Source organism: Nuphar pumila, chromosome 3 (assembly GCF_984573655.1).
Source record: "Nuphar pumila chromosome 3, dmNupPumi1.hap1.1, whole genome shotgun sequence".
In the NCBI taxonomy this organism is placed as follows: Eukaryota; Viridiplantae; Streptophyta; class Magnoliopsida; order Nymphaeales; family Nymphaeaceae; genus Nuphar; species Nuphar pumila.
In genome coordinates, this window is record NC_143251.1 from 11,848,381 (window position 1) to 11,864,288 (window position 15,908).

General features: G+C 40.2%; 1 protein-coding gene across 1 annotated transcript; it reads left to right on the forward strand.

Annotated features, from left to right (window-relative positions):
* Positions 1 to 1,064: 1,064 nt before the first annotated feature.
* Positions 1,065 to 3,470, forward strand: LOC149841970 (pentatricopeptide repeat-containing protein At5g27110-like). The gene has a single exon (XM_090000561.1). The coding sequence runs from the start codon at positions 1,065 to 1,067 to the stop codon at positions 3,468 to 3,470; it is 2,406 nt and encodes an 801-aa protein (XP_089856687.1).
* The last annotated feature ends 12,438 nt before the right edge of the window (positions 3,471 to 15,908 follow it).

Genomic DNA, 15,908 nt, shown 5'->3' on the forward strand with positions numbered 1-15,908 from the left:
CCGATACCCACCCCGTTTGCATCCATACCTGGTGAGTTTCAACTAGGCTGGAAAAATCAACCAAGCCGCTTCAACTCATCTCGGTTCTGCGGTTAATGAGATTGTTCAAGCCTGTGGAATAGGAGGATTGCATTGAGCTTTACAAAATACAAACACCTTTCATGGGATCGTTATGCTTAATGAACCAAGCCCCTACAAAGCTATTCAGCTTGCCTCAACTTAGGTTGGCCCATAAGGTATGTATGATCTATACACGAGATATTATAAGTTCCAACTCTCATTGTCTTTGAAAAAAACATATCTCCTTTCAACAAGTTTGTGGGTTCATTTCTTCTCCTTATCTCTCCTCGCCTTCACAAAGGCAGGCTTGGCTTGAGCTCACGAAGAGGTTTCCCCTAAAAAAAAATATCTGTGACTTAAAATCTCACGATATTTTAAAAAATCTGGTATTTCTTAGCAAAATCTTGGTTCCCAAAGATATTTTAGCACATCCGCAGGTAAAAAAGCAATAATTTTAACAACGGTGGCTCAGCTTGTTTGGTAGGAGCTGTTAGTGCACATCACCATTTGTTGGGACGTTGCAAGTTCAAAACCCAATGGTATGTTGTGTAACTGGTGGGGGGTCTGCCTAACCCCGGCTTTCCTTTAAAAAATGCAATAATTTTTAAAATGGGCAGTATTTTGTAAGATACTAAGATTTTTCTGTATTATAGGTTATAAACCTATAGTAATTTTTTTTTTACAACGAGAAACCTTCGCTGAAGCAAGAAAAACCCCGGGTGGGAACCATGACCACTCTGCCTTACTTGGCCCACCTCTGAAAGCTACAGACACACCCGTGCACCAGCTGGGTTTGATCTGGTGCCTACTATCGGCTATAGTAAGATAATTTCTAACCCTTTCATTCCTAGCATGTAGTAACTGTGCTAGTGCTTAAAAACCTTTAATTTCATTCTTACCCTGTTATTTTGCCTTGAAAATCATACATTACCCCTACAGTAAATATGGTATAAATCAATACAAGTCGGAACTCCTCTTCCCACCACCTTAGAGCTGAACTGAGGATGTTACTAACGGTTGGATACCTAAGCCCCTCCACCGTCCCTCTCGGCCAAAATCTACACTCGCTACCTCCTAACACACAGACACAACCAAGAAAACCAGAAAAATTCTTCAGACTCCCCACTATCTCTCTAACAAAATTCAGTCCAAGGGACCCCAAGAATGTTATCAATCAATGGGTAGGAAACAAAAAAGGTTTCAGAAGCGAGGTAGAATCCATCGCATGTGAGTTGCAGAAGTCTGCTGGTTTACTCTCCGTTGATTATGGGAGGCAGATTCATGGGAGAATCTTCAAACTCGGCCTTTCTGATGACTTCTTCCTCTCCAGCCAGCTCCTCTACATGTACATGTCTTGCGGGGAGATGGGTGATGCAGAGTTCATCTTTGGCAGCACCCCACAGCCCAATCTCTTCTTTTGGAACGTGATGGTCCGTGGGTACTGTAACGGTGGCCACCATTCGGATGTAGTGCAGCTCTGTGAAGAAATGCTCGAGGATGGCCAAGTACCCAATAATTTCACCTACCCATTTCTTCTGAAGGCTTGTGCTGCTCTGGGGTGCCTTGATTTTGGTAGAGGGGTTCACGGTTTGATTCTGAAAACTGCGTTTGGATCGGATGTGTTCGTCTCGAGCTCCTTGGTAGATATGTACTCCAAATGCGGGTGGGTCGGTGTTGCAGAGAAAGTGTTTGTTGGAATGGCTGAGAGAAACGCAGTCACCTGGAATTCGATGGTTGCTGGTTATGCTCAGAACGGTGATTGGGAAGAAGCGTTGGATTTGATTAGGCGGATGGAGGATGATGGTGAAGTTCCGTCCGTTACTACATGGAATTCCCTGATCGCTGGTTCCGTTCGCGGCGGCAATGGAGAGATGGCATTCGAGTTTCTCAGGTTGATGCAGCGTGCATCTATGAGGCCCAGTTTGTCCACGATCAATAGTCTTGGTCCGGTGATTATGACGTCTTCAACACTGATTCATGGGAAGGAGATCCATGGTTTTGTAATCAGAATGGGAATAGATTCGGACGATACAGTTTGCTCTATGCTTGTTGGAATGTATGCAGAGCACAAGCGTATGGAATATGCGTCGAGGGTTTTCGAAAGAAGCCATGTTCATTGGCCTGAATTATGGAATAAGATGATTGCTGGATACGTTGGTACTGGCCAAGTCCTTGATGCTTTTAGTATCTTCAGAGAGATGCTCCAGGAAGGAGAAAGAGCGAACAAGATTTCTCTAACTTTGATTCTCCCTGAGTGCAGTCTTAAAGCAGGATGCGAGATCCATGCCTATGCATACAGGAACGGACTAGAGTTGGATGTTTCAGTTAACAATGCTATTATAGCCACATACTCTAAAAGAGGAGAATTTGAGATGTCGAAGAGAGTTTTTGCTAAGATGCCTGAGAAAGATGTTGTTTCATGGAACACGATAGTATCAAGCAATGTAGAAAATCAGGATTTTGATCAAGCTCTTAAGCTTTTCCGTTTCATGCACTCCGAGGAGAATAAGCCAGATGAATATACATCCAGCTCTGTCCTTCATATTTGTGGACAATTTTCAGCACTTCAACAAGGGACTGTGATCCATGGGTACATAATTAGAAGAGGACTCTGTAAAGACCATATTGTAGCAAATGCTCTAATGGACATGTATGCCAAATGTGGATGCGTAGATGATGCACAGAGATTCTTTTATGAAATGCCCATCAGGGATTGTGTCACATGGAACACACTAATTTCATGTTACAGTGTGAGTAGGCATCCCGAGAAGGCTTTGTTGCTCTTCGAACAGATGCAACATGAAGGGTGGAAACCAAACAGGGTCACCTTCATTGCGGTATTATCTGCATGCAGTCGTGCTGGTTTAGTAGACAAGGGCTTGTTCTACCTCAACGCCATGACCCGTGCTTACGCCATTGATCCAGATATAGAACACTATGCTTGCATGGTCGACAATCTAGGCCGTGCAGGTTGGCTTGATCAGGCATTCCAATTGGTTAAGAGCATGCCAATGGAACCTGATGACTGTATTTGGGGTGCTTTGCTTGGTGCTTGTAGAATTCACAGGAATGTTGAACTAGCAGAAGTTGCAGCTAGATATCTTGTGGAATTGCATCCAGAAAATTCTGGATACCATGTATTGCTTGCGAATGTCTATGCTGAGGCAGGTAGATGGCATGATGTTGCTCGAGTGCGAGCTTCCATGAAAGATAACCGGGTAAAAAAGAATCCTGGATGCAGTTGGATAGAAGTTAGTGAGGAAGTTCATACCTTTTTTACATTTGATAAATCACACAAACGGAGTGGAGAAATTTACGCTGCACTTGATCAGTTGACTGCACAATTAAAGGCAGCAGGTTACATCCCCACCAAGATCTCAAAATCACAAGAGGTTGTTTTGCTGGGATAACGAGAATCAGAATCATCACCTACAAAAAGTTCATTTTTCCATGTTAGAAGGAAGACTTTCATTTGTTCTCTCTTCAGAACAAGTGTTTAAAAGGATTAATTGATAGTGCAGCCTGAGAGCAGGAGGAGCTGTACTAAAGCCAAATTGCCGCTTGTGTTTATCTTTCTGCTATGACAATGCTCTTTAATGAGAATGATCTAGCTGCAGCATGTTCATTTTCACTGGCTCCATGTAGCAATCCACTATCTTGTATTAACTGCAGTGAGTGGGAGGTAGTATTAACCGCTTGGAAGTATTTGAACTGGAGGGTAGGTAAATACAATTAATTGGCGAGGTTCCTCACCATGCATCATAGAATGGTTGGTCACAAATGAAACATGGATAATCATGGTGTACATTTCAATGGATCATGACATTCCTTGGAAGGTGCTCTGTGAGGAAACTAGCAGCAAGTTTTCTTTTTGATGAACGGCACACACTGTAATGCACGGCTAAGGGGAGACACTAGACTGTGAATTGTCAGAAGCATAAAAACATATGATCAGCTTTTAGAGAGCAGCAACATTTTTTTTAATGGTTACTGAAGAAATCTGAAGAAAAGGTGCAGCGTGAACTCCTGCTGAGGTGTTGCCAAAAACCAGGCAACTAATGGAATGGTGGTGTTGGTTTTGTTGGGAATTGGTGCTTGCAGGGTGCTGCCATTACTGCTCAATTATAAAAAATTGCAGCATTGAATTTATTATAATTTCCAATGAACCATCAAGATACCATCAGCATTATTTCTCAAAGGTATGTTCAACCTGAGACAACATTCAACAAGAAGACATTCAAATACCCAACATATTTTCTGGCCTTCTATTATTTTGTCATCTTCTAGTTCTCGTGACAATGTGTTGAATAAGACAGCTAGACCTGTAAGAATCACACCATCTTAATGGAGGGTTCCCAAGTTCGAATCCCACTGGGAGCATCCCTTAGCTTGACTGTAAAAAAAAAGGCTCTGATGATAACTGGTGGCACGTACTTTCAACACATTCACAGAAAGAATTCCTGATCTATGATTCCGAATTATGTGCTGGGTCATGTGTGATCAATAATTGCAGAAACATGGCGAGTTCCAAACCAGTCATCATTGAGGAACGTATTAGGTAGGCATGGGGCTGGGGCCCGTCCTCCCCAGTCCCCCAGGATGCTTGGCTTGATCGTGGGCCAAGTAATGCTGCACCCCACCCCAGTAAGGCTGGGCGACAAGCCGTGCTCCTCGTCACTCAGCTCATGTTCGACTCGTAAATAGCTTGTTCAAACTCGTAAAATAGGCTCTGCACAATATGAACAATAGGTACTGGGCTTGGCTCGTTCAGCTTGTCTAACAGGCCTACATCTCTCTCTCTCTCTCTCTCTCTCTCTCTCTCTCTCTCTCTCTCTAAACCGGTGAAGTCATCAACACCCAAACTCATACGGAGCCCGCCCAATGAGAGTCAAACCTGAGATGAAGGGATCATCCAAACTTTCAAACCAGCATGTCTAAGTCCACATAAGGGCAGGTGCAGGGCCTGACACTGTAGAACCTGGGCCTAGTGTGCACCATCTGTCGCATATCTAGCCGAAACGTTCACCACCTGGCCCGGCCTGGCCCGGCCTGGCCCGCATGCATGTGTGAGCCCTACACAGCCAGGTACTGACCTTATATGTGTGGAAATTATCCTTTCCATGAACCCCAATAATGCATGACTCCATGTCCCTATCAATATAATGAGCTTCTGATGTGGACCATCCAATTAGGGCCGGACATTGCGTGAAAAGATCAGGTGCAATATGATTGCACAAATTTTTGTGCATTAAGCACCTGATCACCATCCATCTTGGGGACAGGGACTGTCAGATGTGGGACCCAGGACTTGATGGAGGGCGATCAGATGCTTAATGCACAAATTTTTGTGCAATCATATTATTGCACCTGATCCCGACTCGGCCATTGCAGGCCTAGTGGTCATGCTTCCCCCATTCATGTGTGCCCCATGATACTTCCATTCTCAATATTCAAAAAGCCTGCCAGGGAGCAAATAGTCAGTACATTTTTTTTATATTTCAAGGGGAAAAAACTCATCACCGATTATTTGTTGGAAGTAGGGCTGCAAACAGATTGGATATGGTTGGATATTCGATCCAAGTCTGACATATCTTTTTCTTTTGCTAGACATGTATCCTTTAAGTAAGATCCGAATGTACATTCAGTTTGGATTTGGATCTATTCAATTGGATTACTTTAGGAATTGGGTCGCATTCGGATAAACATTTTAAATTAGATCCCAAATCGATCAGATTCAAAATCTGACCTGATTACATTTTTTACGCGTAAAATTTTTTCCAGATCTGGTATTACCACATGTATTTTGGATTTTGATTCAACCTTACCTCCTCATGTCTGATTTGGATCAGGATTCAGATACAGATCTATTGTTTACATTTCAGATTTAGATTCTAATCTGGCAAGACGCAGCTTGAGTCCAACCATTTGCAATCCTACTTGGAAGTGAAGTGTCTGGATTCCAGCTAAACTTGGACAAAGAAGGGTTTTACTGGAGCTCTTTTTTTGGGATAGCCAAGCTAGGGTTGGGCGGACCCTTACTAGATACAAAAGGAGAGAATTACATGAGGTTGTCATTAAGCAAAGGATACCAATCATGAGGTTTATCTTTCCAATATCGGTCCAGACCAAGAACAGTAAGTTTGGCATGATTCCACGTTGCCTGCATTCTTTATCATGCTTAGTTTTTGCTAAACATAGAAAGAAAATAATAGCTCATATTGTGTTGGTAAGAAATTTCTTCAAAAATATGTTTTTTTATGACAAGGAACCTTTTTATGGACTTGGGTCACTTAGTGTGCTCGACAGTACAATTTGTCCTCACAAATGTGTTCAACATGGCTGTTTATCAAGGAATCATGATTGCATCAAGTGTTTAAAAAAATAAATATTTAATCGTGAAATTTTCGTGCAATGTGGATCATCAAATCTTGAAAGTCTTAAGAATCCTACTTAACAAGTTTTGACTAAATAAACCATATAGATCATATTCATAAAGTTGGCCTACAAAAAAAAAAGTTGAAAAAATGGATTCTACCACAGTATGGCGTAGTAAATATAAGTGCGTGCATGAACAGATACACACATTCATGTGTATATTTGTGTGTGTGCTTGCACGCTTGTGATGGAAAGACCAAAAATAGGAAATATGGTAATAGGAAAAAGCTTTTACAAAGATAATTTCTTAATCCAATGTATGACTTGTCATATGAACAAAAAGGAGTATCAGTGAGTGTAGTATCAATATTGAGCTAAAGGCTTCTTTGTGACACACACACACACAAATGGAAAATCAAAAGAGAATTTCAATTTTGCTAACTCACATATTAAGAAAGGACTTCAGTGTCCAATTAGATGGGATTTAAACCCTAGATCCGTTAGTTAAAAAAGAACACGTGAATTCTTGCTACAAAACCAGGCAAATTGATACAGATCTTACAAGGGTGTTTTTCTTACGCCCATGAGATTTGAACCTACACAACCTGTCTAGCAGCCTACATCCCATTCCACTAGGCCAAACCCCTTTGGGGCTTATAAGAAGGAGAAGCTCAAGTTTCACATCTTGTCAGCTGCCTAACCCTGCAGAGTGGGTAAAAGTTGGTGAATAATTGTTGTTTGCTCTTGTGATAATTGATTGTTTCCTTGATTAAATGCTAAGGTATTTAGGAGATTGAATGAGTTGGAGGGATATCGTCCTAGAAGCCCTTGCTACGCTCACAGAGACAGACCCAAGCGCAGATAGCTCAGGCGGTGTCATACAAGAAGTTCATGGACCTCAATCTCCCTTCTTTTATGGGGAAGTCGGATCCCAAGCGTACAGAGTTTTGGCTTCAGGAGATTGAAGGAATCTTCAAGATCCTCAACATACTAGATGAGAAGAAGACCCTTTTTGGATCTTACTGACTTGTGGATGATGCAGCGAAGTAGTGGAAGACCACTAAGGAAGAGTCACAATCATTCCATGAGAGGAGTTAAGAGCAGAGTTTTCAGAAATATTTTCTGAGTTCGAAAGACCCGAATATAGACTGAATGGTAGGCTGGACTGACATAGCCCTGGACAGTCACCCGAGTGGCTGTCCTCCTAGTTCTGGGATGTTCAGTAAAATTGCCATCCTTGTTTGTTTTATCAGCCGCAAAGGTTTTGAATCCGCTTATGTTCCAAACTAAAATTTTACTCCCATATTTATGACCTCTTATCTGGATCTTGTTGTGACATTTTCAATCCAGATCCACTAATTTGTTATCCCGATCTACGCCAAACCCCTTTGGGACTCATTGATTGGTATATTGGAAACTGAAAATGTACTTTAGGGTGGTCAACTCTTTTTTTGTCATGTATGTACTGGATCTGCTAAAACTAATGAGAGATCAATATTTGGGTTTAGACTAAACAAAGCAAGTTGGCAGGCTCTAATTCTTTTTTGAAGATGAGGAACCCTCACCCAGAACCCGGTCACTTATGGGCCTGCACCCTTGCAAAGTAAAGCCCGGGTGGGGTCACTGACATCCAAGCCCTTACGGAGCCTACCAGTTAAAGGCACCTGCACACCCAGTGGGAGCCGAATCTCGGACAAAGCAAGTCACAGGCTCTAATTCTTGACCGCCTAAGCATTAACATATAGAACAAGACCAACTCCCTTACCACTCACACCTCTGTGCCTGTGGACTTAAAGACAGCCAAGGGAGGACTCCCATTGACTGTTCTCTATAGGGTTGCCATGCTTATCTTGTGGCCTATTGGGCCACTATTGTGAATCAGATAAGGCCTCCTTGTGCCACTATGAACTGCCCCCTAAGATGTTTAATGCTTCCAAGTTCCTCGTTTATTTGACAATTGCATGAGCTTTAGATAGCTAAGGGTGGTGTTAGCTGACATCCCTTTCAGCATCAGCATCTTGCTCCTACCTCCCCATCAAGCACTGGGAATGGCTGCCACAGAGTGGTCCTATGTTGCGGTCGAGAATGATGCGATGCGTCGAAGTTGACTGTTGACTGCACGCACGGATTGAAACAGGCATGGCAATGGGGTGTGAATGTCCCTGTATTTTAGAGGGGTGGGGTGTGTGTGAATAGGATGTGCTGAAAACACTCCCTAAGAGTAACCCCACAACCTGCATGCCCATGTGCCTCTCACATGTACTTCACATGACCCTCTCCCTGTAGCTTAGCACAATAGTACAAACAGGTTAGTCTTCTTAATGTTGCCCCTGCCTGCCTACTAGGTAGACTTCGTGTTGTAGATATCTTGCAATAATTTGCTTATCTTTGGGATGTCAAGACATTATGCCGGAGGGTGAAATCAACCTTTCATATATATATATATATATATATATATATATATATATATATATATATATATATATATATATATATATATATATATATATATATATAAAGAGAGAACTGAACATATTAGGCCTCATTTCTCGCTCTGCCCCATAGATTTTAAGTGTTTTATGATAGATCTGAACTGTTAGATGTGTTCAGCATGCTCGATTTAGTGGAAATTGACTCTTGGATCATGCTTTTTCGATGAAAAAGATATTTTTAACAGCCGAGAAAAACTGGTACCTTCATAGCCGTTGATTTTGGATCACAGGAAAAACTTGTATACAGGTCAGATTCCGGCAATCCAAAAGCCGGTTTTCACTAAACAAAACCTATAGATCACATCTACGGTGTTAGACGTGAAAACAAATACTTAAAACTATGATTTTTCAATGGGCCTAACGAGACCTAACGAAAAGGGAGCCCTAATGAACATGTTACTCATATATATATATATATATATATATATATATATATATATATATATATATATATAATTGAGTTGGGATCTAATGGTGCCAGTTGTTTTGACACAATCTAACATTATAGATGTATTCAGCATACTCGATTTAGTAGGAATCTACTTTTGGATCATGTTTTTAATTTGACAAAAAACGTGTTTTTATGAGTTGAACAAAATTGATACATTCATAGTCATTGAGTTTTAGATCGCCGAAAAGCCTGCATGCTCAGATTCTAGTGATCCAAAACTTGGTCTCCACTAAATAAAACATGCAGATCATATATGGTGTTAGTTAGATATGAGAAAAAAGAAAAAAAAAAGAGTTCCACCACTTTGCTAAGTCGGTTGCAATTGATTGTTTCCAGACACACATATATTATCATGAAGTTTTGGTACATAAATGAAGCTCTGGAAAAAATTATGTCATAGTCGCACATGATTCAAAGCACATTCCCTACTAAACAAACCTTGCAGATCACATCATCATCGTTGGGTAACCAATAAAAAAACGATCTAAAAGATATTAAAAAAGTATTTCTTACTCACTAGTTCCCTACCTTCATAGCTGCCGCACCTAAAAAATTTTGGTGATGGATTGCTGCTAAAGATGCTATTTTTTTTTGTGCGTACACGCCATGAGGATCACCAGTTGGATGAAATTAGTATGAGAGGAGACCTGCTTTGTATAAAACAAGACTTTTGGACCACACGTGCATACTTTATCCATCAATGTGGTTTTAAGTTTATACTTTAGTGCATAGCATATCTATTTGTTTGTTATTAAAAAAAAATATTTATTTCCTTCTTATGGAGAGTTAAATATGAGTATGTGTATATGCATGAGCGTGTGTGCCCGTGTGCTTGCATTGCATAAATTTATTATTATATATAAATATTAGCTCTCTTTTGAATGTGAGTTTAGTTTTAGCCTTATACTAGCGTTGAGAGAATTTAAAGTCCTTAGTGAGTATACCAATTGAGCTTGAATGATACGTTTTAGCCTTATACTAGCGTTGAGAGAATTTCAAGTCCTTAGTGAGTATACCAATTGAGCTTGAATGATACTTCAAGATCAAGTCCTTAGTGCAATAGATATTCATGCAACTTTGTTTTCAAGATACAATCGAGTTTTTTGCCTATTCTAAAAAGTCATCCCGCAGATCACCTTAAAGTTATAAAGTTTTGGTACATTATATGTAGTTGATTTTTGAAGCCCTTTAAAAACTTATATGTCATAGTCACATGATTCAAAGCATATTACTAACTAAACAAACCTTATAGGTCACATCTGTTGGGCCCAATAAAAAAATCCAAAAGATATGGAAGAGTATTTTCTACCCAATAGTCCCTACCTTCATCAGTGTCGCACCTAATGTTTAGTGATGGACTGCAGCTAAGGGTGTGTGTGTTGTTCATATACACCATGAGAACCACTAGTTGGATACAATTAGTACGAGAGATGAATCCTGCTTTTGTACAAACCAAGACTTTTGGATTGGACCACACACATACTTTATCCATCAATGTGGTTTTAAGTTGATACTTTACGGGCATGGCATATCTATTTGCTTATTATTAAATTAAAAAATATTGATTTTCTTTATACGGAGGGTTATATATAGGGCTGGTAAACAAGCTGAACGATCCAAACTGGTCATGTTCGGGCACCGCTCATTTACCAGCGGACTGAGATCATGGCCTGGCTCGTGCTTGAGTTTAGCTGAGCTGAGCTCGAGCCGGACTCGTCCCTAAATGAGATGAGCCAAACACTAGCTGGCTCGTATAAAAACATTCCATGTTATTTATACATGAAACAAATATATTTTTATATATTAAAATATATATGGTTGTTATATATTACACTTATAAAAACATTCCATGTTATTTATACATGAAACAAATATATTTTATATATATATATATATATATATATATATATATATATATATATATATATATATATGAGCTCTCCCAAGCTGAGTTGAGCCAGACACCTTGTGTTCGGGCTCTACTTGTTTATGCTAAACAAGCTGTTCCTGGCTCTGTTCACCAGATATATGAACCAATCACGAATGAGTTTGTGACGAGCTGAACCCAGCTGAGTCACGAACTGCTCTGTTCGTTTACCAGCACTAGTTATATATGAGTCGTGTATATGTAGATGTGGTTGCATAAATCTATTATTATATATAAATATTAGCTCTTCTTTTGTTGTGAGTCTGGTTTTGGCCTTATATGAGGACAAGGAAGCTGAGGTGGTTTGGTCTTGCTCTATTTAATAGGCAATATCCAAATGCATGCATGTCTTCTTGTCACTACACTCACATCAACACTTTTCATTAATTTGTTCTTATTTTATTTCTCCTTTGAAGCTATCCTTGTGGGGATGCTAGGGGCATAAGCATACATTTTTCCATTCGTTATACTAAGTGAGCAATACTAGAAATTACTATTCTAGATGTGTTAGTATGGGTGCCAACGATTGGGACCTCCTCCGTTAGATTTGGTCAGGATCCAGGTTCGACTAGTGAAGGTACTAATGAAGGTACAAAACTACTAAGCTAGAAATGGTAGGTGCAAGGTTCGGACTTTGGATTGTATTTTTCTATCATAAGAAAATATATATTTTAGAGTCTTGAAATTTTGGTACATTATATGCTGTTGATCCACATTGCCCACTAAATAAACCTTGTAGATAACATTTATTGGGGTAAATAAAAAAAAAGATATGGAAAAGTATTTTCTACTTGATAGTTTCCTACCTTGATCAGTGCCGCACCTAAAAATGTTTAGTAAAATGACTGCCGCTAAAAGTTTTTTTTTTGTACATACACCTTGAGGGCCAATAGGATAAAAAACAGTATGAGAGAGGAAACCTGCTTTGTACAAAACAAGACTTTTGGAACACACGCATACTTTATCCATCAACGTGGTTTTAACTTTATGTACATAACATATCTATTTGCTTGTTATTAAAAAAAAAATTATATTTCCTTCATACATAGGGCTATATATGAGTATATTATATATGTGTGCATAAATCTATTGTTACATATACATGTTAGTTCTTATTTAGTTGTGAGTTTGGTTTTGGCCTTATATGAGGACAAGGAAGCTGAGGTAGTTTTGGCCTTATATCGTCTTGCATGTCTACTGTCACCATACTCACAGCAATACTTTTAAGTAATTTGTTCTGCTTTTATCGCCTATTAAAAAAAATTTGTTTCGATTTTATATCCTCTCTGAAGCTAATAATTGAGAAGCTATCATTGGGGGAATGCTAGGGGCGTAAGCTTGCATGTTTCCTTTGTGTGTATGAAGTGAGCAATACCATAATTCACTATTTCAGCAGTGTTAGTAAGGGTGTCGATGAGTGGAACCTCCATTAAATTTGGACAGGAGCTGGATTTGACTATGAGATGATGGTATCGACCAAGTTAGGGATGGCAGTGGACCGGGGCGGCGGGCGGGGGGGGGGGGGGGGGGGGGGGGGGGGGGGGCGGGGACGGGTTCCTCCCTGCCTTGCCCCATTTGGACGGGATGGAGGACATAAAATGGGGATGAAGGTTAAAATCAAAACCTGTGCGGGGATAGACTTACGCTTTCTCTGGCCCCGCCCTGTCTCTGTCCCAATCCCTGCCTTGCCCTGCTCCGCCCCATTTCCAATCCTTCTTTAGGGACGGCAATGAATCAAGGGGAAACAGGGCCCGTCCCATCCCTCCTCGCTCCGTTTGGACCGGGGATGGAGGATATGAAACAGGGATGGAGGCGGGGATAGAGGTTAAAATCAAAACCTGTGCGGGGATGAAGGGCAGGATTTTGAGATGGGGCAGGGGTAGAGACCTTGTCCCCCGCCCCCGCCCCCGCCCTGGTCCACTCCCATCCCTAGACCAAGTCCAGATCTGAGTTCAATCGGACTTGTCATACGAAAAAACAAATTATAGCTAGGTTTGATGAATATTATATAAACCAGACCTGGTTCATAACCGGCCAAATAACTTTTTTATGTTTTTCACATTGAAAATTTGCATATCTTAATTGGAACTCGGGTTGGATGTGAGTCTAGTTTGAAATTTCATAAACCATACTCGGCTTTGTATATTAATCGAGTCCTGTGAGTCCAATTCAAAATCTCAATCAGACCTCCTTGTTTATTATCAAATTTGGATCCTATTGGATCAGGTACAGGTTGGGATAGGTTCATGTCTGACCCTTTGCTCCCCAAATGTGATTGCACACTTTTTGTGTGCTGCGGCACCTAATCATCCACCATCTTTGGGATACTGCAGCACACTTAAGGTGTGCAATCACATTGCACCTGATCTCAGTTCGATTAGGAGGCCACTGTGCACCTGTGTGATACAGTAGCTTGCGCACAATTGTACCTCTGAGAGGTCTCCAATTCGAATGCTCACCTAGCTTTGTTAAAGCGAATGAAAACTATATAATTTTATGAATAGTTTGTTGGATGGAGTTAGGAAATGCTCTATTTCAGTTTTCTTTTCTGCATTTTTTGACTAACATAATACATATAGAGCGCTTCTATGGCGGTAACTGTTTCACCATATCTTACACACTTGATTTACATAGATCTAAGCTCCAAAAGCAAAATCTGACTGTTGGATCATGTTTATCATATGTTATTTATTTTCATATGTTAAAATTGACTCAGATACGATGTTTTATATCATTTTAAACTGCCCTTATTTTCATGAATTGTGAGCTGTTGATTTTTACTGTCTCAAAAATGAAAATCTTATGATAAAACCTTCTAATATACCAAATAAATCATGCTAAACACATGGATGGTTAGATTTACCATTTGGTGGCTAGATCTATGCAAACAAGAGACTACCATCATATAGTATTATGGTACAGAACCATCATATATATATATATATATATATAGAGAGAGAGAGAGAGAGAGAGAGAGAGGAGACAGAGGAAAATTGGTTCCTCCTAAAGGTCAATAAAGTGTTGATTGTTGATTTTCAATATAGCAAGCCATGTTCAATAAGTTAGACCCCACATATGTGTTTAGCAGGATCCAATTGCTAGGACTTGATTGATGAATCATGCTTTCAAGATGAATATGATTTTATGAGTTTTAAAATTTATAAAAATTTTGAGCTATTAATTTTTGAATCCATATAAAAACATGCTCACATCATAATTGGATTATTCAAAATCTAATTCCTAAAAAAACATGTAAATCATATCTATTAGGTCAGACTAAAAAAAATAACAAAAAATGAAAAAATTGAGACTGCCCACACCTTCTTACTGTTAGGAGGAACCAATCAATATATATATATATATATATATATATAGAGAGAGAGAGAGAGAGAGAGAGAGAGAGAGAGAGGAGACAGGGGGAGGGCCAATTGGTTCCTCCTAAAGGTCCATAAAGTGTTGATTGTTGATTTTCAATGTAGCAAGCTATGTTCAATAAGTTAGACCCCACATATGTCTTTAGCATGATCCAATTGCTAGGACTCGACTGATGAATCATGCTTTCAAGATGAACATGATTTTATGAGTTTTAAAATTTATAAAAATTTTGAGCCATTAATTTTTTAATCCTTATAAAGACATGCTCACGTCATAATTAGATTATTCAAAATTTAATTCCTAAAAAACATGTAAATCACATCTATTAGGTCAGATTAAAAAAAATCAAAAAACGAAAAAATTAAGACTGCCCACACCTTCCTACTGTTAGGAGGAACCAATCACTATATATATGGGGGAGAGAGAGAGAGAGAGATGATGCTTTATGGGGATGGGGATGGGAACCAACGTGCACCATTCGATCAATCAGATCAAATCCTGCCGAAAGGGGCCAAAGAGCAATTTCTAACGATGGTTACAGGTGTCGTTAAAGACTTTAGCAACGATTTAAACCATCACTAAAAAATCGTTCTTGTGTTTTTCTTTTTTAAATTCAACAGCCTGCATCGGTACAAGCATCGGTCAGCAGGGATGGGGTTTTCTCACCGACTCAAGACTTCAACAGGGGAATATTTTTGCTGTCCAAACGATCCATGAAGTCTCTGAAATCAGCAAGCTGACGTTCCTAATCTCAAGCTAAATCTGTTTGCCCTCCTTCAACCACGGCAGGGGAATAAACGTCAATATTGTGGGATAGAATTTTGCAAAGACAAGGGAACAGCGAAAACCCCACAGGCTGACCCACTCCCCCAAGGAATCCAGCACCACCCTGCTCCCAGACAAGTCATGCTTCTTATCAAAACACCCTGTCCCTACTGGCAACCCCACGTAGGGCCCCCACCCCCAAAACCCTAGGGTTGTTCTTTTGTGCTGACTTTAATGCCAGTGGGATGGCCCACCATCCCCTAAGGCTTAAGGAGGACACCACTTTGTGCTAGGGTTGTAGCAGTAGGTCGGCAAAAAGACTAGCATGAGTGCTTAGAGCCCTATAGGTTTTGACCCTAGGGCTGCTGCTGCTGTGTCCCATATCCACCTTTCATCCTTGTCCCCTTGGTCCCCCTTTCTTCTCTTCCACTAAATTACTAAATCCCTTACCCCCCCAACAACG